Below are 27104 nucleotides of genomic sequence, written 5' to 3' on the forward strand. Positions count from 1 at the left end.
ATGCATTACTGATGCAGAAAAATCACTTTAAGACCTGATGCATCTATTGTTGATAGTGCTATGCTTACCAGCATCTTATGCCCAGTTTCCATGCCACACTAGTACTATTTGGATGATGGAATCGGTGCTGACATGGTTACTTTCCGCATGATCAGTCTATCCCAAGTTGGCCTTTCATTCAAATGCTGTCAGTGTGGCATGGAATCCAGTCATGGGGAAGTGGGGAACACTGCACCAGTAATATATGAATATGAGAAAACTAGGGCTATTGCCTGATTTAATGTTTAATTGAGTGACTGTATGAATTTGAATCAGTTGATGTGCATATTAATCATTTTCAAGGGGAAAGGCTACTTTGTTTTTGGATGATGCATACTTGAATCACAGCAGGCACTTCTTTGGAAGAGGCATTCCCTCCTGTATAAGAGAGGGAATGTTGTACCTCTTTAGAGATAAGCACAATTCATAATTGCATAATTTACGCAGCTACAAATGTTTAAGACAAGGTGTTCATATATTGCTACCTGGTCTTCCCCCAGCCCCCAAATGATTTGTAAAAACTGTGTAGTAGGAAGACTTTTAGAGAAAGACTAAAGATGTAAAATTTCTGAATATTTTGAAGCCGTAGAGAAAATGTTTTTTTAAATCCTCTCTGTAAGATTCCTGGCATAGCTTTTCTTCCATTCCTTATTAAAAATTTATCATATGAATCATTTGCAGAGGGACATTTAGGGATATTCCAAGTCATGCTTGGTTTCCCACCATGTGACTAGAGTCACTATATCATAATATGTGAAGAAAGTGTGAGTTCTTGACAGTTTGGGGTTTTGTTTTATTGAGTCCTGTGTTTCTGGGCTTGCTCTGGCTAGATGGTGGAGCAGTCAATGGCTAGGTTCACATGTCATTTTAAGCCATGATCGTTTATAAGCTATGCACGGTAGCTTATAAGCGACTGTATCCCCCACACGATCGGACAAGTAAGCTACTGTGCATAGCTTATTTTCCCCGCCCTCCTCCAATACACCCATACATATCTCCTGCTCAGCCAGGATTGTATCCCAGCTTCCTTTGTGTTGGAAACCAAATCCCAGCATCTCCTGCGCCACCACTAGGTCACCCGCATTTCTCCAGTTGGCCTGTCTTGCACTAGGGGTGTATTCTTCTGCCTCCTGTCACTGCTGGATCCCCACTAATATCAACACGTTGCCGATTGTTAGCCACTTTTCCACTTCCCCACTGCCCCATCCAACCAGCGGTGCCCCGATCCTCAAGGCGCTGCTTCCTGCTCCCACTTCCTGCTCCCACTCCTTCCTCCTTCTGCCGCTTCCTGCTTCCCAGCCAGTTTTCAAAGCTGTTTGTTATCCCCATATATTGGCACCAAAAGGGTGTGGGTGGGTGCTCTAACTCTTTTGATAGTTTGCTAGAAGGGGGTAAAATTTCATACATGGGGTCTCCTCATGGGCAGCCTCCAGATGGATTACTGGATAACTGCATGACTTTCCTTTTTCACAGAAAAGTGACCAGAAAGTAACCGCTTGCTACCCTTTTATTCCCTTCCCAGAGCACAATCTGTTGCTAGGCAGACCTGGGAAACCAAGATCTGCTGGCTGGAGCAAAGCCGCGGCAGCGCTTTTGTCCGCTCTTGCCAAGCGACTCTGTAGGCGATCTTTAAAGTACTCTTTAAGCCATTGGCACACCAGGTGACACGATAAGTTGTGATGGTTTAAATAAACCTCACTGCTGACTGACCACAGCTTTTCAGGTGGCTTATTTTGGCTTAATAAACCACCATGGTTGGGGAAAACCTCTTGCAGGTGACATGATAAACCATGGTGGTTTATAAGCTACTGTGAGTAGCTTATAAACCACCATGACTTAAAATGACTTGCGAACCCAGCCAATGAATGTAGTTCTAAAACCCACCTGTGAGGGAAACACTGTATGTTATCCCAACACTGCTACAACATGCAATGGAACGATGTGTAGGTTAACCCATCTGTTTCTTTCTTCTTCTTTTTTTTAGTGAGGTTTGGGTCTATAGAACTCGCTGCCACTGTTGTTGTTTTTAATAATGTTCTGAATTAGACCTCACCTTTGGAGAATTCTAACTCAGCTATAAAATCTTTAAATGCTGCCACCAAAATAAACCCTCTATACCAATGAGAAACTCAGTAGCCTGGTTCACATCGCACAGGCATGGGATTGACACCACCACTAGAGACAACCTTTCAAAATAAACAAAAATTAAGATGTTTATTAAGGGGAGTTATTTTCAAAAGGGAATAAATATCATTCTTCAAATAACAGGTTGAAATTGCTTAAAAGTTCTTAAATATACATGGTTACCTTTCCTAATAGGTAAGAAAGTCTTCCTCAGCTAAATAAGCTCTCAGTAGCTTTTCCTTCAGACCAGGTTTCCCTAAACTCCACTCCAACCAATTCCTCATGAATAGGAGCGGATGCTGTACACCAGTTTTCCTCAGCTTCTAGTTCTTCCTGGTTCTAGCTTTTGGAATGATTCAGGTGTTTGCTGAAGTGCCTAAAATATACTATGTATAACTTTGTTTACCTATAAAATTATATTTTGGTATATTCAATGTAAACATACAGTGTATTCAGACAATAGCTACAAATTTACTAACTGTTTGCTTTTATGTTTTTAATTTAAATGATGATTTTATAATTTTATACCTAAGTTATACATAATACATTTTATGTCCCTAAAGTAACAAAGTGAGTTTAGATCTGTAAAGAGCGCTAAAAAGAAAGAAAAAGAATATTGCATATTCTTCCATTTCCTCCCACATTTTCAGTTTCTTTAGGAAAAGAACAGGGGGGTGGGGGAGGATCCCCCCGCTTCAAAATTTCCTGAAATTTTATGGGAACTGTAAAATTTTACAGGAACTGTGCAGGAACAGAGGTACTGATCTTCTTGTGTACTGAGGTACAGTGAAAATATTCTTAACATTGTTTTGAAGGAGCTTGTGATAAATTGGAAGCAAAGATGATAGAAATGTAAGTAAAGGGAGAAGAGAACTATGACCCTGAAGGTCCAAGCACCGTGTGTATAGCTGATATTAAGGCAATATTCACAACGCGTACAGCTATATCAAAAAAATGATTGTGTGATTGAGATTCTCTTTCTGACGAGTTTTCTTACTGACAACTGGCTTTAAGCAACTTGTTTGGAGAAAAAGGGGTTTGTCTCTTCCGAGCTCCGTGAAATAGAAGGACATATGCTTGAAAAACTCTTGTCATGCAGCTTTGTAGTTCTTCGTAGTTACCATATGGCTATTAAAACTGAATTATATCCCTATTTTTGTTTGCAAAATATTTGCTCTTTTTCCTTTTAACTTTGTAATTCCTACAGCCCAAGTACAACCATCTTTGGCTCAGGACATTGTTTTCCCAGTGTCATCCTATTCTTTGCCCCAGCATCACTAGCCTGAAACGTGTATATTTTCAGTATAACCAAAAATGCAGTAATCTCTGTGCCCTTGAATTCTCCTGCAGCTACAAGTATGTCATTCAGTGTGTGTGTGTGTGTGTGTGTGTGCACGTGCGTGTGTGTGGTTGATAGTGTGAGGGACTACAGGAGGGAGTCGACAACTCCACATGGGAATTAATGTCATTCATACACCCTGCGGAAATGACTTTTGAAATGCATATAATCTCAAACATGCAAATGAGAAGCTTGCCTCACCCTGTTTAATATGAATGATCAGCTTCTGAATAGCTATTATTACACGCCACATTTCAGCAATTATGTTGTTCCCAGTTTGTCGGTCTATCATGCCAAAAAAGAAGGGAAAAACCCATACATAGGGAAGAAAATTAGAAAAAAGAAATCTCTCTTCTTCTGCCCCCCTTCTTCTTTCAAACTTGCTGACCACTTGTCTGATCAGACCCAGCTGAGTCTTTATGCTTTGCTGCTCTGGGAAGGAGCTGCCTTGAAGGATGCATGGCTACCGTTGTTTTCTTTGTTGAGAGACAAAATTAAAATGAGACACCCTGGTGTGTCTGTTGCATGTTAGCAGTTTTGTTTTACTGTTAGTTTGATTGTAGATAGGTTTATTAGGGTGAAATGGCACTCCCAGAATCAGGGTGGCAAAACATTTGTCCATTGATCTTAATAGAATTGGTGTTATCAGTTTAAGATAATTGGTGTTTCCTCCTTTAAATTCACATAAACACTTGCTATGTTACTGAAGAAATGTGGATACCTATTAGAATCTGTTTTCACTTTATACATAAAGTAAAAGACTAGTTTCTGTGGTTGCAGAGGAAAGCTTGAAAATGTGACTGTAGTGTGTTATCAAGGATCTTGAACCAGAAACTTGGAAAAGGGATCCCCAGCTGTATTTCAAAAGAGCCTTTTCTGAACCCCACCCCCGAAGTATCTGGCATTTTAAAATAAAAACATTAACCTGGTGACCTTCAGATGTTTTGGACTACATCTCCTATAATGCCTGATTGTCTATGTTGGCTGGTTGGTCAGGTGTTAGGGGAGTTGTAGTCCAAAACTCCTGAAGCGTACCATGTTGCATATCCCTATTCCAGAACATCTCTCACTGTACGTGTTAGGGACAGTGGGTTGAGCCAGGGAAAGCAGATACTCCAAATAAATTCAGTCAGAAGTTATGATTCTGAATACGTGTGAGAACTAAAAGTAAAATTTTAAAAACAAAACAGACTTATTTTCTACTTTTCCTTCTGTCAGTGTGTGTGTGTGTGTGTGTGTGTGTGAGTGAGAGAGAGAGAGAGAGAGAGAGAGGTGTGTGTGTGTGCTTGTCTAGCTCTTTAGGAGGACCATCCTGCCTGTCCTCCTTATAATCATATCGGAAAGTTGGTGGTCCCATACCAACTAGTACAGCAGCAAATCACCCCAGATATGCAGGAAAAGCTAAAGGCGTGTTTGTGTGTAGAAGAAAAAACAAACAAAACAGCAATGAAACAATCAACGATCATGAATCTATGCTGCCATGGAACCCCGGCAACATGCAGCATGAGGGCAGAGCAAGTACAAACACCCCACTTGCTGGGTGACCATTAGGCTGAAGCTTGCTACTTGCTTCCCTTCAACCTAATGCCTGATTTGAGGGGGGCGGGTTAAGCTTGGGGGATATAGGTCTGATGGCCTTCATCTCTCTCCTCCTCCCCCAATTTACTTTATGTTGTTATGGGGGCTATCCCATATGCAGCTTAAAGGGTCTTTGGGGAGTGAAGGGAAAAGTGCTCCAATCCAAATTACCTCCCCCCGCCCAGTATTATTTAAACTGCAATGGTGGTGAGAGCCCTGATATTTCAAAGGATCCTGCAGGAGAAAAAATTGAGGTTCTGGCTGAACTCTCACATAGAGTGTGTGGGGAGATGATTACTTCCACTCCGTCCCCGGCACTGTACCGAAGAGCTCAAAGATGTCTGTTATCCTTAGACCTGAACCTGAGGGCTGTAGCATTATGCATATAATTATAAGTGGCAGTGTGTGATTTCCCCATCATTTATCTCCTCCTTCCTTGGAACTTCCTTGGGGAAGTTCAGACAATCATCTGTGTCAGGCACTGTCTCTTCCCAACTGTCCTTTTTGAACTGCTAACTTCCTTGGCCTCCACACTTTACTTGGCTTCCACACAGTCACTTTCTGCTACTGGAACAAATAGCCCCCTAGAACAGGGGTGGGGAACTTCTTTCAGCCTGGGGTCAAATGGATCGCATTTGTGTTGGGGACAGCCAAAGGCAAAGGGGTGGGGCCAAAGGCAAAAGGGGTGGGGCCAAAAATACAACAAATACCAGCATATAGTAGTTTAAAGCTCTTACTCCAAGTAAGGAAACCACCAAACAATTGGTGGTTGGGGGCATGGCCAGAGGAAGAGGGTGCAGCCATCTAGAGAACCTCCAGGAGGGCCAGAATTTGTCCCCGAGCCTGCATTTCCCCACTCCTGTCCTAGAGTATGCGCGAATGTTGAAGCAGAGGCAGCTTCTCTCTACCTCTGTCCCACTTTAATCTTAAAGAGAAAAGAAACTGAAACACTTCACTTTTTTTTTTTTTTTGTAAAAGCTTGGGGCTGCTGCATTGCTTGGTCCAATATTACAACTCCTGTGGTGCTAACTTCTAATTTAGACAGGTGGGCAGGCAATTTTTTAGGATGGTCTTTTGCACACTTTTGCATGCTCCTGGTGCCATCTGTGGCAAAAATGTCTTGTGCAAAGCAGCTCTGGGATAGCAGATGGGTTTAAAACCTGAGCTCCTTTCTAGTAGTTCCTTACCTATCTGGCAGCTTCTGTGAAATGCTAGAGCTCTATTTCCAAAATAGATTTAGCCTTGGTTTGCCAAGTTCTTTCGAACAATCTAACTTTAGATAGTCTGCTGGTGTGTTCCTTCTGGCACTTGACTGTTGGTTTACTTGCAGGATGTGCTCCTCCTGCTGTACTCTTTGCACTTGACCAGCAGTAGTTCAGTTTTGTCTTGCTGGCTGTTTTCCCTTGGACCCTTAAAAACATGTCTAATGCAAGGGGATATTAACCTGCCTCTGTATTAACTTACAGTGAGAGGGCATGTTTTGGATGATGGGGTGTTGTGGTGTAGCGACTTGGAGTATCCTGTGCTATTGCCATATTAATTGGGGTGTGTGCCTGGTTCTTCTCTTGGCTTCTGCTGGCTTTAGAGTGGATTTGTCCCCTTTAATGATATGTCCCAATAGTTTGTTATATGAACTGCTAGACTGGTGTCATTAGTGAATATATATTTGGCTAAAGTATGTGTTTTATGATTTCCTCGTTTGTTGATGTTTATGGTTTTTGTATTGTTTATTAATTGATTTCCTCAAAACTTTGATAGTTTACTGTAGCATTTTAATTAACATTTTCATAATTGTTTTTTAGTATTGTAATTTTGTATGTGGATATTTAGCTGGTTTGGGCTTCGTTTTGGAAGGAGAGGTGGGCACAAATAAATGAAACATGAAAAAAAAATGAAATAGCTGCTAATCTCTTTTTTTTAACCTTAGAACAAAAAAGAGCAAATAGCAGTAATTTGCTTCTCGCTGAACAGCTTAACTTAACAGAAGTTAAGTACTTTTAGGCTGAAGTTAAGGTTGGTGTAAAATACTGCTATTTGAAAAAAGAAGGCTGCCTTCCATTTCTTAACAGTAAAATGGATGAAGAATGATTAGCATTTCCTGCCCTGGTATTTGTTAACTCTCCATTTTTAAACAGCACTGCATGGAGAGTGGGGCAGGGGCAAAGGTCTTTTCATAGGTAAACATTTCCTGAAGTACCCCTCGCTTTCTGATGAAATTTTAGTTTCTCCAAAAGTGTTTTGAGCTGACTGCATAGTTAGGTAAAAGACTCGGCAGTCTTGTGATTAAACATGGGAAGTCCTTTGCCTCAGTGCTACCAGTCAGTCCTTTGCCTCGAGGTGCTTCCAAACGAGGCTTTTCTTGTGCAGTTGCCTTGCTTCATTCACTGAACTTTATGGAGGGTCTGGATGTCTTTCATTTTTAATCCTCACATGTTTTCCTTCAACTGCTTCTGTCTTTTTTTCCCTACCACAGAAAATCTGTTAAGGAGGGGAAGACAGATTAGCTGCACAACAGGCTGGTTTGCACAATCAGAACAAAGCACCATGGCTTAAAGAAGCCACAGTGGCTTGCTGTGCGCCACAGTGCATGCTGGGCATGATTTGCATAATTGCTGCCCAGTTGTACCTTATGTTATCTGAACCTGGACAGCATGGCTTGTTGGAGGGTTAAACAACCCTCAAATAACCTTACAACAGCCCATGGGTTATTTGAGGGTTAACCTTCCAACAAGCCATACTGTCCAGGTTTAGACGTCAAGAGAAGCCGTGGCCAGGTGGTGATTATGCAAATCGTGCCTGGCACTTGCCGCAGTTCACAACAAGCTACCGTAGCTTGGTTGTACAAATTGGGTTGATGTCTTTTGATTGGTAGCACTAGGAGTCCTCAGTCTGGAAGCATTCTAGGTGCTGTGCCATAATTCTCTTTGAAATTGTATGTTGATGGCCTTGTATAGAGTAATGAAATGAGGTTTTATCTTCCGGGATGTACTCCAGCAGACTTATTTGCCCAGCCCATGGAAAGCATCACAATCTACAACCCAGTAACAACAACAAGAATAGTTAGTGTTTCATACAGTTACAAATTCTATTTCCTAGGGGCTTTTTTGCACTCCCCCCCACCTCCCAAAGCTCTATGAGCCAGAGCAGGCCCAGGACTAGTTGGTTGTGAAAACTGCCCCTAGTAGCTGAGCCTTTAAATTTCTTAAGAAGAAGCTGATGTCTACTGATGGCCTAACTGTGATAACAGCTTTGTGGGCACAGCTGTTCACTAGCAAATAACTTATTGGTTTCTGTTCTCTTTGGAGTTTGTGTACATTTGGGAGGGTGTGTGTTGATCTGGTGATAGTTTGAGAAACCTTAGGAAGAGGGGCTGCCCATCCTGGTTAGGTCACAGAAATACAAATAACATTCAGCAGGGTAATGCCTTCCAGTATACCTTAGCAGTTTTGCTGTAATCTTTGCTCAGAGATCTTGTTACTACTTTCTTTATGCAGGTGCTGCTAGCAAGTCATGATGGTTGAATCTGCCTCGGAGACAATACGTTCCACTCCCTCCAGTCAGAATGGTGTCAGCAGCCTAAATAATCCAACTGATGGAGGAGGTGGAGGCGGTGGTGGTGGTGGTGGATGTGGAAGAGAGGGAGGAGCCAGTGGAGAAACCAATGGAGAGATGAGCCCAGTGGAACTCCTGCATTTTCAGCAGCAGCAGGTACTGAGGACTTGGCTCTTCCATGTTCTCTCTCTTGCTTACCTAGTTTTTGAGTGTTTGTTTCAGACTTACTTTAGGAACAGGTTGCTCTAAAGTAGGACCCCCATTCCTTTCTTTAGCCTCCATGTTTCTTTCTGATTGCATTGCAGAGAAGGACAACTGCAAATGGAATAGCCCATGAACAGGGTAGGTTAGCTGGTGAGACGGGCTGTGGGTGATCTGCTGACAGTTCATCTATATTTGATACTTTGCCTTCATAGACATGGTTTCATCAAGTTCTAGGTGGAGTGAATACTTTCCCACAGAAGTCAGACTGTGGTCCTAGATGTGACTTCTTTAAGATGAGCATTCATATCTAGGTGGTCTTTGCGTGTACCTTAAATCAATAGTCCAGCATACTTTTTACCTGAAAGTCAAGGAACAATTGGAAAGATTTGTGGGCTCCATGACAGATTTGAGGTACAATATTGGGACATATTTTTTCTTGAAGGTCTCTCCCCTGCCCCCATGATTCAGACCCCACATGTTGCCACACCCACAAGTGCTGTGGCCGTGGAAAGAGGGGGCATTCAAAATGGCCACAAACTTGTCCAGAAAATTAGCAATTTCTTCCTCATTTATGGTTTACAGCAACTATTCATGAGTCAAATTAACCATAATTTCATGCTCTATAACTTTGGTCTAGGTTTGGATTGATAAGAACAGTTGTTAAGATGCTATTTGCAAAAAAGGGGAGGCATGTTTTTGCTATGCTTCTTTATAAATAGCACCTTAACAATGTCCTGAACAATAGTATCAAACGTCAATCATGTTCACTGTCGTCATCTGATGGTTGTGTGTCCTCTGCCATCTAATTCTCATGCTTTTGGGTGTCACTATCATCCACTTTCATGCAGCTGTGCATATCAGTGCATGCAGATCCATGGTGATGGCAGCTGTAAAGTTTTTCTAAAGTTTTTCTGGATGCAAAACTGTTATCTTGTACCTCCCAACCTTAGACCTGTTTGGAGATGAATATCTGGATTAGCAATGATGTCATTTCGCTGTATCCTACATTGGCGATTTGTGTATTGTATGGCAAGGTAAAGAGTAAACTTTGTTAGTGGGATCTTTCCTCACTTGGCGCACTTCTGGAACAGAGCCCATCTGACATCTCCAACATCCAGCATAATAAACAACATCCAGCTTGCAAACAAAATGTTCTAATGCAGCAGTTGTCGCATCTGATGGTGTTGTATTCGGTTGAAGTTCTGCAACATACTTTAAAATGTATTCATCTGATTACCAGTTGTGGTTGTGCTGGAAATGGCAAGCTTTCTTGTTGGAAAGTTTTCTAGCAAAGGCATTAAAGCCAGATAGTGTGTCGACCCTTTCTGATCCTAAAGCATTATAAATAGGTTAAAGAGGAATTTGCCTCTTCCTCTGACCAGTGCCAATAGGACAGGATGATTGTGAGCATAGTGTGGGTTATCGTCCAAGTTATCATCCCAGTACATCTGTATCAGATGAGTGAATATGGACAAAGGTAGCACCTCAGGAAGATGGTTCAACTTTATGAAGTATCATTTTAGTATCAGCTTCTTCCTCTAAGCAATGAGTGGCTGCCTCTATTGTTCCCCATGCTACAACTACATGCCATGGTTGTTTGCCAAATTTGTCAATGATCTATTGTGCCAAGTACTCTATTAACTTTGCATTTGTCTGCATATTTGACAGCAACCTTTCCAGTGAGACATTCCTGATCCTAGTGCTGTCTCTAATGTTGTATGTACTTGCAACACTGCGTACCGAGCGTTTGGTATGAATAACACTTTTCAGTGACATTGGAATGCTGCACCTTGTCATAGGAATCATAGTAAGACTGTAATCAGTCAAGGAAACGTTTGACATGTATGGATGAATGGAGGCATATCAAAGCTTTGCAGCAGTGACAAGCTGCAACTGTTGTGGCACTTGTATCTCTGTCTGCTAGTTCAGCCATATGAGAGTCAAAAATTGCAAGATCACTCTGTGCAAAACCACACCAAGCTCATAATTGCTAATGCCATCTTTCAGATCTAAACTGTGTCTAGACTTGGCGATCAATGGCAGTCTCTCAAAGAAGCCATGATCTTCCTTTAGCTCCAGTCAGAGAAGCTGCCACCAACACAGGCTGCTCTTCAGCTTGCCATATTATGAGCACTTTGCCAATGTATGATATGGGGAATGACATCATTGATAATCTGGACATTCCATCTCCAGAGACAGGTTATGGCTGGGAGATATAAGACAGCAGTTTGTACCAAGATGACTACAATATTACCAGCTCCATAGGCTGTTATACAATTAGTAAAGTGTGCATATAAGAAGACTGGATGTGCATCAACATTTCACAGCTGCCATCACCATGGATTTGCATGCACCAATGTGTAGCTGTATGAAAGTGAATGATAATGGCACTTAAAAGCATGAGAATCAGACGGTGGAGCACGCACACTAGATGATGGCCATGAATGTAATTAATATATATGGTACTAATTGCGTGCATGCTTTCTTGGTCTGAGTTGCCCTATATAAGATACATAAATATGTTGCTATCACTAACATGCACCTACTATTGCCACCTTTTGTGGCATGAAACAGCATCTCACAGATTAACATGTTTGCTTACATCTGCATGTATTGAATGGTAATTACACAAACACATATTGACTTACTAAATAAATAAATAAATAAAAGCAATTCTTACTAAGCTCTTCATTAGCCCAAATTGCAGTAATTTCATACTCTACGATATTGGTTTATAGCCAAATTTGGTTGAGGCCATTGCTTAGGTGCTATTTATAAAGAAAAATTGCATAAACATGGGTCCCCCCTTTTTGCACTTAGCATCTCAACATCTGTTTTTATCAATCTAAACCTTGCCCGAAGTCATAGAACATAAAATCATGGTTAATTTGACTTGTGAATGGTTGCTGTAATCATAAACAAGGGAGATACTGCTGATTTTTAGGGCAAGGTTGTGGTCACTTTGAATGTCCTCCTCTCCCACTTGTAGCTTTAACAACACATGGAATCCAAGCCATGGAGGGAACATCTTCAAGAAAAACATGCTGCAATATTGTACCACAAATTTCTCATGAAAAAGCAGTTGCTCCACTATTATGAGCATTTGTCCATGCTTTTATGGCAAATCCTAGTTTAGTGATTACATCCTGTTTCTTTGTACCCCACCCCCTACACATGCACACATGCGCGCACACAAAGGGATATGGTCAGGTTGGGTCCTGTCTATGTGTCCACTTGTAACTTCAAACAGTTGGCACAAATTCCTCTGGGCAACCATATTGAAAGGTGTTCTTCTGAGTGTGGGCCATGGGCTACAGCCCATCTTGTAGGTATCGTGTAATACTAGCAGGCTTTTTGATTGTAAGATATGGTTCATAGAGCCGAAAACTGCACTACTCCTTTCTTTGGAAGACTAATTGTAGCAATTGTGCTACCTAACTTACCTGTGCTACTGTGGATTCTGCCTGCCCATGTAAAATCTCCAAGTTGGTCTTGGGTGCATGCAGCTCAATGCTACCTTTTGAGTCAATTAGATCTGGTCCACCCACGTACATTGTCACTATATTGGGGAAACATTGTATACTTCACTAATGGATCTTTCATCCAAGTTAGGGATCAGATTATCCCAAATTAGAGGCAAGAATAGTTTGCTTTGCATGCCAGGGAATTTGGTGTGTCTTTAGCGGTACTTAGTGGAATTCATCAGTATACTGTACCTGTGCGCATGTTCACATACAGCATATATACTTTAACAATGCATCTCTCTGGGCTTGAACCTGTTTGGGCTTGAGCCTGGTGTGTACTTCTGTATAATGAGATATAAAAGTATAGCGCTTACTACATGCACTACATGTAAAGGAAAACGTGAGCACATGCACTGTAGGTACCTTTCTGTGTGTATGTATACTTTTCCTTAGACATGTATCTGCATGTGTGGGTTTAAGGACGTATTGGCATATAATTTTTACATGGCGCCTCATGTGTTTGTATGTGCATGCATATGTAAAAGACCTGCAAGTTACCTTTCAAAACAAACTTTAGAGATAAAAGATAAATGTTCCTCCTCAGATACCAAATAAGGCAATGAGCCCAACCTCATATGGAGATCACCTCTCTAAGCCATAAATTCCAGCGTGAAAGCTGTAAAAAATTGCTGTGTCCGATACTTTAGTAGCGAGCACTGTAAATCCATTACCTGAATAACAGCCGTTTCTCACGCAGTTAAGCCACTGTTCCCCTGATCTGAAGGGTAATCATGCGTGTCATGCTTCTCGGAGTCACCCCTGCTGAATGAAAGAGACGCAGTTCTCGCCTCCTTCAGAGGTGTAGGTGTGTGTGTGTGTGTGTGTGTGTGTAGATGTAGTAAGGCTTGTTTTCGTAGTGCCTTGGGGCTTGGCACTACAATTCGCTTTACAGCATTGTGGGCTCTAGCAAACAAATGTGTATTCACTCATGGTCCAGGTAAAATGTATTGGAATGCTCAGAAAGTAGAAACTCCTCTGTTGAGACTGGTGCTGTTTGGCCTGAGCCACCATGGGAGTGTGTAAAAGCTGTTGGGCCTTATTTAAATCTGGTACTTTGTCAGGACATTGTGTCTCCACATACCATGCATATGGGATGTTTAACGCTAATTATCACATAATCCTCCCCCCCCCCCATCAAAGTGGGGGATTGACAAAAACACTTCCAGGTGGGGCTTGTAATTCTATGTGATTTGGCCTGATGTGATGGTCTACGAGGCGCAGGTGTTGAGACTCACCACATGCCACCAAGAAGCAACACAAGCAATATTTACATATTCATTACACTTATACAAGGTCGCACCAAGTATCCTGTCTTGATCTATGGAGCAGTTCTCTTTAACAGATGAATGGGGAGGAAAGTTGTATCAGAATTGGCCAGCCATGTGGATTTCTCCTGGGATGCTCTTGAGCAGGAGCTTCCAGGAATTAAGTGTCCTTGGAGTCATGGATCTTTTTGAATACGCCATGTGGATGTTAAGTTCTCACAGAACTGTTTTTCACATGCGTGACTCCATGGGAATCTTTTCCAAAATCACTCAAAGGTAGACTACCATTTCAGAACCAGCCCTCTCCCATTCCAGGGTTAAGGATGGGAAACAAGAGTACAACTTCAGACTCTCTAACTGCAAGGCTGTTTGTTTGTCTACCTTACCAAAGGTAAGTTTGTTTGTCTACCTTACCGAACTTAAGTGCAGAATCTAGTTGCTTCCCTTTCTATGTTCTTTGCTGCATGCTTAATTTCCATTGTTACAACCTACTACACAGAAATACAAAGATGCTATCTTATCTGCAGTAGAGGTGCCAAAGAATTAAGGGAGGGGAAGTTATTTTAACTGTAACACCCATGTAATGTGCAGATGTATCATTTTGTCCAGTCCTGTGGGTAGTCGAAATAGCTTAGCTGCTCCCATATATCTCTGTGGTGTGTGTGTGTGTGTGTGTGTGTGTGCGCGCGCGCCAGCACACGTACACATACATCCCCCTGTTAAGGTAGTTTAACTCTTCCCATTTATCTAAGTACTCCAGGAGACTGACAAAAACAACACATTTGCACATGGCTGTTGCCATTTAAATAAACTTCCCCTGGCCGCCACCCTGTCCAGGGCACCTTCTATTGGAGGTAAGATACTATCTCTGTGTAGTAGGATGAATGGATATAGAAAGAAAGGGAATCAACATTATTTCTTGTGTCCTTTCCTTTCTCAGGAAAGGCACAGCTAGGAGTGATAGTCTTCTACAACTACTCCTTCAGTCATGCAACTTAACTCTAAAAGGAGGGAGGGTGGGTTGGAGAAAATATCATCAACCCAAATAATGTTTGTTTTCACTTGAGTGCCTTCCCTGACGCTGCATATAATTAACCTGTGGAACTCACCAGTGCGAGACAGTACTTAAAGGCAAAGGAAACTTCTGAACACAGATGGCATCTGCAGTGACAATAGCTCAGATGAGAACCATTGGTGCTATCAATCTTCATGCTTCAGAGAACAAGCTGAACAGCAGCTGGGGTCAGTAATAAATGTCCCCATATATAGAGTTTTGCACAATTAGGTGCTTCATGAAGGATTTACACCTTCTCCAGTAGAATCCCATGTCTGCCCCTGTTTGAAGAGGCTACTGAGCCATTGGTCTGTTCCTGTCTGACAACTCCTGACTCTTCCTTGTGTCTTAGACCCCAAATGCACCTTCTCTCGCTGCTTTTCCTTTTCCTTTTTTTTTTTTTTTTAACCTAGCACTAATTCTCAGGAGAATGAGAGAGAAAAATGTGTGGACTGTAAAAGAAAAGCTAGAAAGGCAATACTGGTTCACATATTTATGTAATCAGTTGGTGAAACTTTGTGCCACAAGAGTTAAAGCCCATGTTGCAATATTCCAGGGAAAAATGGTTATGGATGATTACTCCAGAGGGAGAATAGCTAATGCCACCAAATATGGGAAACAGATTAAAACTTTCTGCTTTGGGATTAAAGATAATCTGTGTTGTGGCAGTTTTGGACATGGACTTTCTGACCCGTTCACATGACATGGCCAGCTCAACATGGGTGCTGTGGCTGTTTTGATTGCGCAACCCCCGATCGCACCCATCGGGGGTTGCTCCATGTCATCTAAAACCAGTCATTGTGGGTTATCTGAGGGTTAAACAACCCTCATTTAATGCACGATTTGCAGTAGGGATTAAGCAAGGGATGTTTAACCCTCAACTAACCTGCAGTGGCTGGATTTGAATGATATGGCGCAAACCCTGCTCTGCCGAATCAGGTGTTGTGAAATCAAAATGTTGGTCACATGCCACAGCTCACTGTGGCATGTGACCGTGTTGTGCAAACCAGTCCATTATGTCAAAAGCCATTTGTATACATGAAGCTCAGTGCCAGATATGTGTGCATAAGGTTTCTCTTTTTTACCGTTTGTTTCTTCCAGTGAATTCCTGTAAGTGCTTCGATTATGTATATTTGTATATGCGATACTGAGTCTTAATACATGAAAATAGCTGTTTCTGACATTCTAGATGCAGTTTTTCTGCCATCCATAGTGTTGTTTTTCACCAGAGTACATGAATCTTCCCCTGAAGTTTTGACTGTGGACAAGAACATTCTGTATCTGATTGTGTTTAACAAACATTGATTAGTGGAAAGAGTCACACAAGTGTGCCTACACAATACTTGTTACTGGGATCTGATATGCTCAGATGCTGTTTGTCTATAGCTACAAAAGTCACCTGCCCATCCCATATAACTGATACATTGATTGTGGGACCAGCTGACTTCCTTTTCTCTTCTGGGCAAAAAGATACTTGTCCTTTTCGGGAATTCTTCCATTTGCATGCTGCAGTGCTCAGCCAGGATCATGAGAAGTTTTTCTCTGATGTATGCCTACTGAAATACTCCCCCCGCAGATGTGTAGCCTCTGGCTTGCACGGTGGTCAAACTTATTTTATAGAGGTGGGTTCTCAGTTCTGTATCCTATCACTTTGGTAGTGGGGAAAATGGTCTTATATCCCATGCAAGTGCCATTGGGTTAACACTAAATGATCTAACACCTAGAACATGACATACCTTTGGTAATTACACTCCATGTGGGAAGGCAGTGCATAAGCTATCTTCCCACATAGATGCAAAGTGATTTACCCAAACCACAATAGGAACAGGGTTTAGAACTAGCAAAGCCTTGGTTTCCAGGCCTCTGCTTGTTGTGCTAGAAGATTTCTTGATCTCTTATGCATTTATAAGGAAGTTGCAGCCAGGATCCTGCTGAGGATATTGCTTCCTTGAAGAGACCGACTGAAGGCACACATTTTAAGAGCACATTTTGAAGATCACAGTAGAGGTTTTTGTTGTGGTTATTCCAGCTGTTGTACAGGTATAACATGTTCCCTCCACCTCTTCCTAGGCAGACAAAGTGCTCAACTCCTGAGCTTATGGTAAACAAAGCCTGGAAACGTGAGATGGGCTGTGGAGTAATGAGGTGACAGAAGGAGAGAGAGATAAACAGAGAGAGTCAGAAGTCAGGCATTTGACAGGAGTTTAGACTGAAACAAACAGCACTGGCAAGAGAGCACACGTCACTTTTGAACAAGACGGAGTGTCTGTTTCCATGCAACGGGCAGAGCTGAAGAGCTTGTTTAAATAGAGATGAAAGGAACAAGGAGGCTGTGTGACCTGCAGCCAGTGTATGGGTCCTGAGGCTCAAAAGAGGGAGGGGGATATAGGAAAAGGAAGATGGGAGTTGCTGAACTTGAATTTAGGATGGTTGCAGAAAGAAATCTGGGATGGGTGCGCAAAGACCTTGAGTGCACTATGCAATGTGTTGGGACTTTCAGCCACTCCTGGGGCTTTTTCCATGTATGGATTGCAGATAGGTCTCCATTAAACAAAGGCCAAAGCAGAACTTGTATATGATTTGGCAGCCAGGTATCAAGTGTGGCATCTGCCCGACAAACTCCATTACTGTTATGCGATTAAAGGAAGAACCTATGAACCCAAGATTTGAACTGATAGATTTGTGGCTTTGCTAAACATTGTTAGCTCCCAACTCTGAGTTGCTACCTAATAGATCATATTGTGCCCTGGGAACTTTTTGCTGTGGAGAAGAAACTCACACTGAGGCTGTAATCCTATATCCACTCACCTGGAATTAAGCCCTATTGAACTCAGTTAGGACTTAACTTTTGAGTAGACATGCCTAGGGTTACACTGTGAAAGTACTACGGTAACATAAAAACCCAGTCAGCTTTCTGTGTCCTCTGAAAGCGGGTCAATTTATCAAACTTTCCAGCCCCACATTCCTGGTGTTTGCTGTTATTGCATCTCTTGTGTTCCCATCTCTTTCCCCATCACCAAGTAACCTTTCTCCTGGGGAGCCTGCCCACTGTGGCCTTTCCAATTTGATATAAGGCAGACTCCGAGGAAACACTAAACACTGTGTGCTGCTGTCAGGAAAATAGAACTGCCATGTTATGTTTTCCTTTTCACTTTCCTTCCTTTTTCTCCCTAATGTGTCCGGTCTTTAATTCAATTGTGAGCCTGTAGCCAGAGGCTGTGTTTTTCTTTAATCATTGTGCAGCACATAGTAGTTTTAAGTATTTCTATAAACAATAGCAATAACAAAATAACAGCAATGCTGCCATGTTTCACTTTGGGCTCTATAAGCATCCTGAAACTATTGTGCTCCCGTATGCATATCTCCTCGGGTTAGCAGTGATGTTGCCACTAGCAAGGCCACCAAATTTTGTAATTAGTTAGCTTGTCAAAACTTGTGCATTTGTACTGCTCACCTTTGTAGCAGGTTTGGATCGCTGTCTTATGAATTCATGACTAATTTTGGAATAGATTGCGAGTTTTGGAGCATGTGTTGTCTGCATCTAAGGTATGGCATTTCTGTGCATATTCTGAGTTGGTTGTTTTAGTCTCTTTCTTTCTTTCAGGAGGAAATGTGATAATATCACTTTAACCTTTTCGGGAAAGGTTGGCATTTGAACTCTTTCCATAAACCAATCATGTTTGAAGAAACAGCCCCTTAGGTTGTATACACCTCCTTATACTGATCCATATCTCTCTCCTCTATGTATCGATTTGGGATGACAAGGAAACATTACATAGAAAAGCCACACGGAAACAGCCAGTTAGGAAGGGGTAAATAATGTGGTGACGCATGATGCAGTCCCAAACTACATCTCCCAAGATGGAGTTTGATATTGCGGATGCACATAAGAACATAATAAGAGCCATGCTGGATCAGACCAAGGGTCCATCTATTCCAGCATTCTGTTCACATGATGGCCAACTGGCTGTCGACCAGGAAACTACAAGCAGGACATGAGTGCAACAACACCCTCCTGCCCATGTTCCCCAGCAATTGGTCTACATAAGCATACTGCCTCTGGTACCGGAGGTAGCACATAGCCCTCAAGCCTAGTAGCCATTGATAGATTTCTCCTCCAGGAATTTGTCTAACCCCCTTTTAAAGCCATCCAAGTTGGTGGCCATCACTACATCTTGTGGTAGAGAATTCCATAGTTTAACTATGCACTGTGTGAAGACAAAAACTCGCATATACAGAACAAGATCGTGAATTAAAGGAGAACTTTAGTTTGAGATTACATGGATGAATTTGTTACTTTCAGAGGAAGTTCACCCATCACTACTTGCTACTTGTCCATGCAGGCTACAATGAGATCTGTGGTTATGTTGCTGTATGCAGGAGCAGTGATATTTTTAAAATGCTTACCACATTTGTTTCACACCTGCATGCAGAGAATGTACACAATGCCTGAATAAGTAACTCTGGTGCCATGCACATGTTGCATACAATTTTTATTCATATATTAAGGAGTGTTATATCTGATAGTTCTTCTGCATATAGTCCTGCCATGCATAAAGGTTTTTCAGTGGCCTACATAAACAAGCAGATCTAAGCTGGTCCTCAGTGGACTGCTTATGGAAGTTGAAACTGAACTCCCAAATCTCTAGAGTGAAATCAGCTGAATTAAAAGTGCCCAGTGACTAATTCTATTCCTAAATACCCCCAAGTTTCATCTTTCCAGGAGTCAAGCTTGTTAATGTCCAGATGGCTGCTGCTAATTTTCTCAAATTATGGGTGCAAGTCTTCATGGACCATTGCTGGTCCAGGTTGTCACTATAGGAAATGTTTCTCTATGGAGTTAGGGTTGTACCCATACAACTGAGTGCTTTGCTAGAGCAGTGAGCACAGGCATGTTTTCTGTGGCTGAGAGCTAGGTCAAGTTTGTCTTTTCACTGTGGACCTCAGGATACATCGGTGCTCTTTGTATAGACCATTAAAATAGTTTTTTTAAAAAGAAGTAAATATGCTTTATGACTGCTTCCACATGTTTTGGAGGACTAGGGGTCAAGAGCCCTTGATTCTAGCAACTTGGATCTGGAAATGTGTCTCCAACAACATGCTCTGATGTGACTTGTTCCTTCTGAAATGTGCTCAGTTTCAAAGTAATCTTCAAGTGTCTATTTATATTCCCACTTAGTGTCTTAGCTCAGAAGGGTCTGTATATCTGTAGTCTGAAGGCTGCTTTAGCCTACAATAAACATGCAGTTGCTGTATTATAATTTTGTTGCTCTGAACATGCCTTAGGGAAATGGGGAGAGTAACTCCCACCTCTTTTCAAGGAGTATTAGAAACAACTTCCAGTGAGGCTTCCGCAGACCCTTTCTGAAGAGAGTAGAAATAATGGAGGGATCACTTCCCAGCTTTTTCTAGCAAATTTGATGGTGTTAGGGAAAATCCTTAGGTTTCAATGGTGGGGCCCAACTGAAAAACGTCCTGGGATTCAATAGCATGCGCTTACATTGTGGCAAGGGTCGAAAGAGGGGAAAGGTCACCCAGGGTCATGGGAGGGTTGCCTAGCGTCTGGGAACTCCCACCGTGGTTGCTGTGGGAACATCAAGAGACCTCCAGTGTGCTAACATCCTGTAACGAGATTCAAAAGAGCGCCAGTCTTTGCACATTAATGAGTTTTTAACTTGGGCTAAGTCCTCCCCTCCAGAGCCCACCTTCCTAAGTGCAGATCCTCTTTAATCCTTAGTAAGAAGAAGCATTGCAGAGACTGGAAAGTGGAGACCAAGGCAGAGTGGTGAAAAATCACGCTCCACCCTACTCAGTACAACAGAATTGAGGAGAGGAAGAAGAGTCCTCCAAAACCTAGAGTAACAGGCTTATTCTCAGGACTGAACCATACTGTCCATTGACTGCTCTTGACTTCCCCAGGAGCCACTGCTGAGAACATCTGGAGAAGAGATTAACCCTTCAGGGGCCTTATTGCTTTTCATCCACTTGCTTGGTCACATTAGTTGTCTGGTGGCTACAGCTTTGACACACAAGTCGTCTAACCAGTTTGGAGGGGGCTAGCCTAGTCTTGCTGTAAAACAAACATTTAAATAACATACGGGTTTTGAAACCATGTTTTCTCTCCAGTATATGTTTGGGCTGTTTGTAGTGTTACTGTAATTTTTTCTGTCAGGGCAAGGCTCTTTGGCCAGATGTGTCCAGGCACAGATGTGCTTGGACACATTTTGAGCAGTTCATGGTATTGTATGGTGTGTGAAAGCTGTCCATTATAGTGCGTTGTGTTTAAAGGTGATTGTTCTGTGTAAATTGTGTGTTGAAGTTGCATCTGGGAACCTCTGCTATAGCATTGTGGCAGCATCACTAGATGACAGACTGTCTTGTGAGAAAGAGCCTCCATCTTGTTGATAGGTTTTTAACTCTTAAGCTTGGATTGCTTTTTCTTCTGTGTGAACCTCCTCGCCCCTTCCCCCCAGCTCCTGCTCATATCTTTAAGGCTTTTGGAGTGTGTTGTCTGAAGCAGTTGCTTCAAGTTGCTTTGTGGGAAGCCTGGCCCTGGCTTGTGGGGTCAGTTGGCATAATTATCTTTTAGACTGCAAAGGTTGCTGCTAGAAGATCCTTCTATTGGGCCAGCTAGGTTAGTAAGGTATGGTAGCGAGCTTTTAAGTTGTGTTAAACTTTTCAGACAGGAAGGAGGGATTTGTGTAACTAATATGTTAATTTTTGTGAACCGCCCAGAGAGCTTCGGCTATTGGGCGGTATAGAAATGAAATAAATAAATAAATAAATAAATAAATAAATAAAATATGTTTCAAAGTATTTTGAAACATAGGAAGTGCCTTATGCACCTGGTCAGACTATTTGTCCACTTAGCCTGGGGATGGCCAATTCCTGACCTTCCAAATGCTTTGGCCTACAGACTCCATCAACTCTGGCTAGCACAGCCAAAGATGAGGGATGGTGGGAATTGTAGGCCCAAACATCTGGAGGGCCACAAGTTGCCCTGATCTAGCCCAATATTGTCTATTCTAATTGGTAGCAGCTCTCCAGGGTCTCAGGGACTTTCCCATCATCTGCTACCTGAACTCTTTTTTAAACTAGAGATACGAGGGATTGTTCCTGGAACCTTCTGCATGAAAAGTTTGTGCTCTGCTACTGAAGACCAAATTGGACATTACTTTAATTTCATGGCATGCAACCGTGTCTGGTGTATTAAGACAATGTAATATTAAGGACCACAACATCTGGGGAGGAGAGGTTTAACTCTTTCCTCTCCAGCTTCTATCCTGACAAAAGGACCCCCTGGATATGGCAATTAGCCTTAGGAAAAAAAGTTTGCATTGGTCTCATCAGACATGTCCAATATATGGAAGCAAATTACATTTATTAGTTCTACATTTTGTTAATTTTGCATCAAATGTAGCCTACTGTTTGTATGGACTCTGCATTTTGGCTCTAGCTAGAACTGTAGATTGGCTGTTTAAAAACTAGGGAGCAGTTTGGATACTGTCACGCTTGAGGGCCCAGGATTCCTGTGATGTGCCTCATGCTCCCTGGAAGCAGGCTGCTGCTCTGAGATGTTTGACTCGGAGAGCTTTGGGTCATCCTCATTAGCACTATGACTTCATGGAATATTTAACTATGATCAAATAGGTGGTCAATTTGACCACCTGTTTGGCCAACCCTACATAGAAGAGACAGATGCAGGAAGCATTATCCCTGGGAAGTGAAGCACTGACAAAATGTTTAAACAAAGAAAATACTATGTAAAAAATGATCAAATTGAACAGGTATTGTGTGTGTGTGTGTGTGTGTGTGTGTGTGTAAATGTCTTACCTTTGGTGATACCATGGACACTATCCCATAACTGCCCGTGACAGTCACACAACCATCTTATACACAGCAATTACAGAGAAATGGAAATGCTAGGTGGGAGAGAAGAATTTCATTGAAAGTGCAGTGCTGAAATGGGAGCGGAGTACTTGGTTCCCCATAACAGGAGTTCGATCTAGAGGGGATGATGCAGAGTGGCAAATGGAAATATAATGATTGCTGGACTAAAGAGAATATTCGTTGGCCTTTGTTTAACACTTTATGAAAATCTGTTTTTACTTGAGTGAGGAACTTGCTCTTTCCCCTCTCCCAGTTTGGTACAGAGCACAATAAATCTTCACCTAAAGTGATTCTGTAGAAACTTTACATATAATTCAAGAGCTTACTAATGTAGTAGTAGTATTAGTACTAAGACGTTATCAGCTCTTGTAACTTGTTTGCAAGTTTTACTATACTTTTGTTTAAAGCTTTGGATTTAGCAGTCATAAAAATCTCTGATTTTTAACTTAAAGAAAGAAGTTGTGTAGCTGCCTTTGTTACTGACAAAGCTTGGAAAATACAGCTGAAATGTAGCCTAAAGGCGGCGCGTGTATATCTGTATATTAAAAGCCCCAAAGGGGAGTGTTTGATGTATTCTCCTCTATCCACAGTCCAAAATACTATTTGCATACGTAAGTATAAGATTTATTACTGTCATCGTTTAGGACTTAGAGCCTGGGGAGGGAGTCAGAAACCTCTTCCTTCCCTTGTAATAGTGTAGATTTTTAAAGGAAGTGGTCACTTAGTGTTCAAAACCCCCCAGTGGTAATGGTTGGACACCCTGTTGGTTTAAGCACCTAAAGAAAACAGCAGGACTGTTTTATCCCATTTTTAGAAATGGACAGCCCTCTCTTGAGACTATGACCCTGTTGCTTCTCAGTAGCTGTCTTTTCAAATTGCAGTCGTATAATAATGGCCCATCTGGAAAAGCCATTTCATCCACACAGTATAATATTTGTTTCGCATTTTTGAGCCACTTTTATGACAGACATGTGTTGTATTAATGTAAAAATGTTCAATGAAAATAAGCCCTTAAAATGGAGCAGTTTCATATGTAAGGGGAGTTAAGGTGGGGAGTAACTTGAATCTGTAAAACTTTATTCAGCGAAACCGTGTGCTCACATTTGTGTGTGTGTGTGTGTGTGTGCGCGCGCGCGCGTGTAAAACATGATTATTAAGGTGTATTAAGATAAAAATGAAAGGCCACAGCACTTACGTCAGCTTCATCTCTCTATTGCTTGCCTGATTTATCATTCTTATTTGAACTTAAAACAGATTTTTTAAAAAATGGGAAAGGAAGGATTTGTCTGGTTCATTTCTTCTGCTCTTTGTTAGTGGAAGTGATGTTTTTAAAAGAATGATAGGTTCAAGAGAAGGCAGTCCAGCACAGACATCTATGAGGAGGTGGTACTATGCCTCAAAGAATGGTCAGTTTGGAAGATGGAGAAGTTTCTCCCCCCCCCCCCCCCGCTCCCAAAAGACATTCAGACTTGAAAAATCTGGCCATATGTTCTAGTTTCTCATGCCATTTGGTTCTGATCATATAAAAGTGAGCAGGTAGACATGAGAGTGCTTTTCAATGTGGTATCGTGTATTGATAATGGCAATCCCAAAATATGTGTGCAAGTGTTTAATACTTCTAAATCTGGAATGTGATAATGTTATTTTTATGAGGTTAGTATAACATAATAGACAGGCTTTTCCAGAAACCATTTGGGGTAAAAGGAAAGAGGGGAAAAGTAGAATATTTCAAAGTATGGTTTTCTTCATCTTTCTTTGAATGTATTTTTATCACTGTATTGTTGGAGGTTAAAGTCTGCTTACCATCCAGGTAAGAAAAGAGGAGTGTAATTGGCTCTCATCTTTTTTTCAGGTCCTAGGTGACTTCAAGTTATTGTCATAGTATTTGTTTTAACTTAAACAGAATAGTTAATGAATGTAGCATAAAAGAAAATATTTCAGGCCATTAAATAAATAAATTTTATTTATTTAAATAAAACCAACCAAAATGACTTTTAGGAATTTTTCCTCCCAGCTATTTGAAAAAAGGGCTATTTGCAGGTAACAGTACTTCATGGAATAATTTTTTGAAGTCATCCTGTATGTGTGCAAAATTTCTGTTAGGATTTGTTATACATGCAAGTCTTCCAGATACTGTTGATAAGTAGTTTGCTACCTGTTGGAACCTAAATTATTGTCATTTCCTGCTCAAGGAACCTGGAACTATTTAGGTGGATAACTTCTTATAGTGCACATGTGGTTCATACATGTTTAGGCTGGATGTGCCTGATCTCATCTGCTCTAGGAAGCTAAGCAGGGGTCAGCCCTGGTTAGTACTTGGATGGGAGACCGCCTGGGAATCAGGCTTCCTGCATTGAGCAGGGGGTTGGACTCGATGGTCTTGTAGGCCCCTTCCAACCCTATGATTCTATGATATGAGAGCTTCAGAAGAGTCTTACAGGCTTGATGTTTATAATGGGATGCACCACTTACTATTGGGGGAGTGGGGGTGACAGACTCTTCCTTTCAGAGTCAGAAGCTAATGTGAATAGAGTTCCACTTCTGTGGTTCATTCATAGGGATGGGAGAACCAGGGATGCTTGAGCTCACTGAAATTCTCTGAATTTTACTTCAAAGGTTGGTTTGGCTTGGTCCCATTCTTTTTTGTGACCTGTTTTTCAGTTTGTTCAAATGGGATAAGTTGTGCATTTTTCAAATGTTGTGCATTTGCAAAAGTGAACTCAAGTTTGGGAATTTCTGAATGTTTTCAGAGAATGTGCTCCTGATCGCGTTCATGTTCGGGGTTGTGAAAGGGGCATTTTCAAGTGATTCGTGATCTGAAACAAAATTCTTATACATCCCTATTCATTCATTCTTTGGTCTGTCAAGTTTTGGTTGAAGAGCCCCCCACATTTTTAAATGGTGGATGTTCTATGGGTGGGCAAGGGGTACATGTGTGACATATAAATCCTACCATAGGGGGGAAATGCCAGAGGATGTCAAGGTGATTACTTGTGAGGTATTTAATCATTAGGTTAATTTCCAGTTGAGTCATGCGCACTTTGTTCTGCCAGAGGTTGAAAACCCAGTCCTGGAGAAAACTAAGATTAATCTCCAGGACTGTTCACTGGCGCTGGAGGTTTCCATCCAAGGTTTCCATCCAAGGGAGGCTTGCTAGATGTGTGTGTGTGTGGCTTCATCTTTCTGTTCCTTTTTTCAAGAAGAGGGACAACGTTCTCTCCTATGCTGGAAAGGGAGAGCAAATTTCTTTTCAGAAAAAGAAATAAAGGGATACAATAAGAAAAAGAAACAAAAAAGGTTACATAAACTTCTCCAGTGCATTGGAGAGGCTAGCCTTGCTCATCTTAAGCACACTCATAGTTCCATAGTTCAGCAGGGGAGTGCTTAGCCTGTAAAAACACTTCTTTAAAAAGAAATCAAAGGAATAAAATATAACTGGTTTTAAAGGTCACAAAATAGCACTTTCACTGAAGGAATGTTCAAGATGATCATAACCAGTGTTAGTGGACCTATCCAGTACATGCTGTTTCACAACCAAAGCCCAAACTGCAATAACTATCAAAAAGGCAGAAAATGGAGCTCAAACCACATTTTTCCAATGACAAAAATATTATATTGTTAAGGCAGGGAAAATGCAGTTCCCCTTGCAGTGCTTCCTTGAAGGGGAGATATCCGAGTTCATTGTACAACTTGAAAAGCAGCTGCTTTTCCATTGGGAAAGTATTACCTAGAAGGACCACAACTCTCTGGTTGGCCACTTTTTGGGAAAAGTTTAAGAGGGAAGTATACCCCCTTTCAACTATCCCCTTATTACATTTTGAATTGGACCAGAATAGGTTCTGCAGTTTCATTGTTTAAAAGAGTGGTGATCGCCAGACTTTTAGCGTGAGATTCTTCATTGCCGCACCTCCTATTTCTTCCTGAGATCTGATACTGGCAAGATTTTCATAATTCCCACATGAGCCTGGAATTAATTTTGGACTTTCTTTGTTGCTATATGTGTGCACATACAGCCTTTTTAGCACTTTTTGTTGCTCTAAGTATTTGTAGCTATGCCATAAAGTAGCAGCTGAAGCTCAGACATGAGGAAATACAGAGAGAAGCCACTCTTGAGCTGAATACCTGGATCCTCATACTACGCTGGCTTGGAATCCAGAGCATAAGTTGGAACTTCACACTGACAAACTCAGTAATTTCCCATTGCTCCAGTTCTTTCCTCCAAAATGCACATAACTGGTGTGGATTAAAATGGGGCAGGGTGGGGGTGGGATGGTGTGTGTGTGTGGGGGGGAGATTTTGAAAATATCACTAATCTTAAATTTAGGATTTTGAAACAGATTTTAAAATTTCCAAACTGGAATTTGCTCATGGCTTTCAGATCTTGATGTATTTTTGATTGAAGAATATACACAATATAAAACATTAAATTGAATGCTTTATTAGATGAGCTGTTGGCTGGAATATGACTTCTTAAACAATATCCATATTCTGTCATCATATTCTATAATAGCTGTATTCTATAACAGACATGGAAA

The 27104-nt window shown here is 41.5% G+C and overlaps 1 protein-coding gene across 6 annotated transcripts in view; it reads left to right on the forward strand.

Annotated features, from left to right (window-relative positions):
• Positions 1–27104, forward strand: part of FOXP4 (forkhead box P4) — a 181479-nt gene that overhangs the window by 40626 nt on the left and 113749 nt on the right. For 5 of the 6 annotated variants that reach the window (XM_084853115.1, XM_084853117.1, XM_084853120.1 and 2 more), the window contains exon 2: positions 8575–8788. The exons of the other annotated variant lie outside the window; for it this stretch is intronic. In XM_084853115.1, coding sequence (XP_084709241.1) covers positions 8591–8788 — 198 coding nt within the window. In that variant the 5' untranslated portion in view covers positions 8575–8590. The remainder of the gene's footprint in view (positions 1–8574; positions 8789–27104) is intronic. 6 annotated transcript variants of the gene reach the window in all.

This window comes from Heloderma suspectum, chromosome 4 (genome assembly GCF_057233095.1).
Source record: "Heloderma suspectum isolate Gila_16-S chromosome 4, 16-S_ref, whole genome shotgun sequence".
Taxonomy (NCBI): domain Eukaryota; kingdom Metazoa; phylum Chordata; class Lepidosauria; order Squamata; family Helodermatidae; genus Heloderma; species Heloderma suspectum.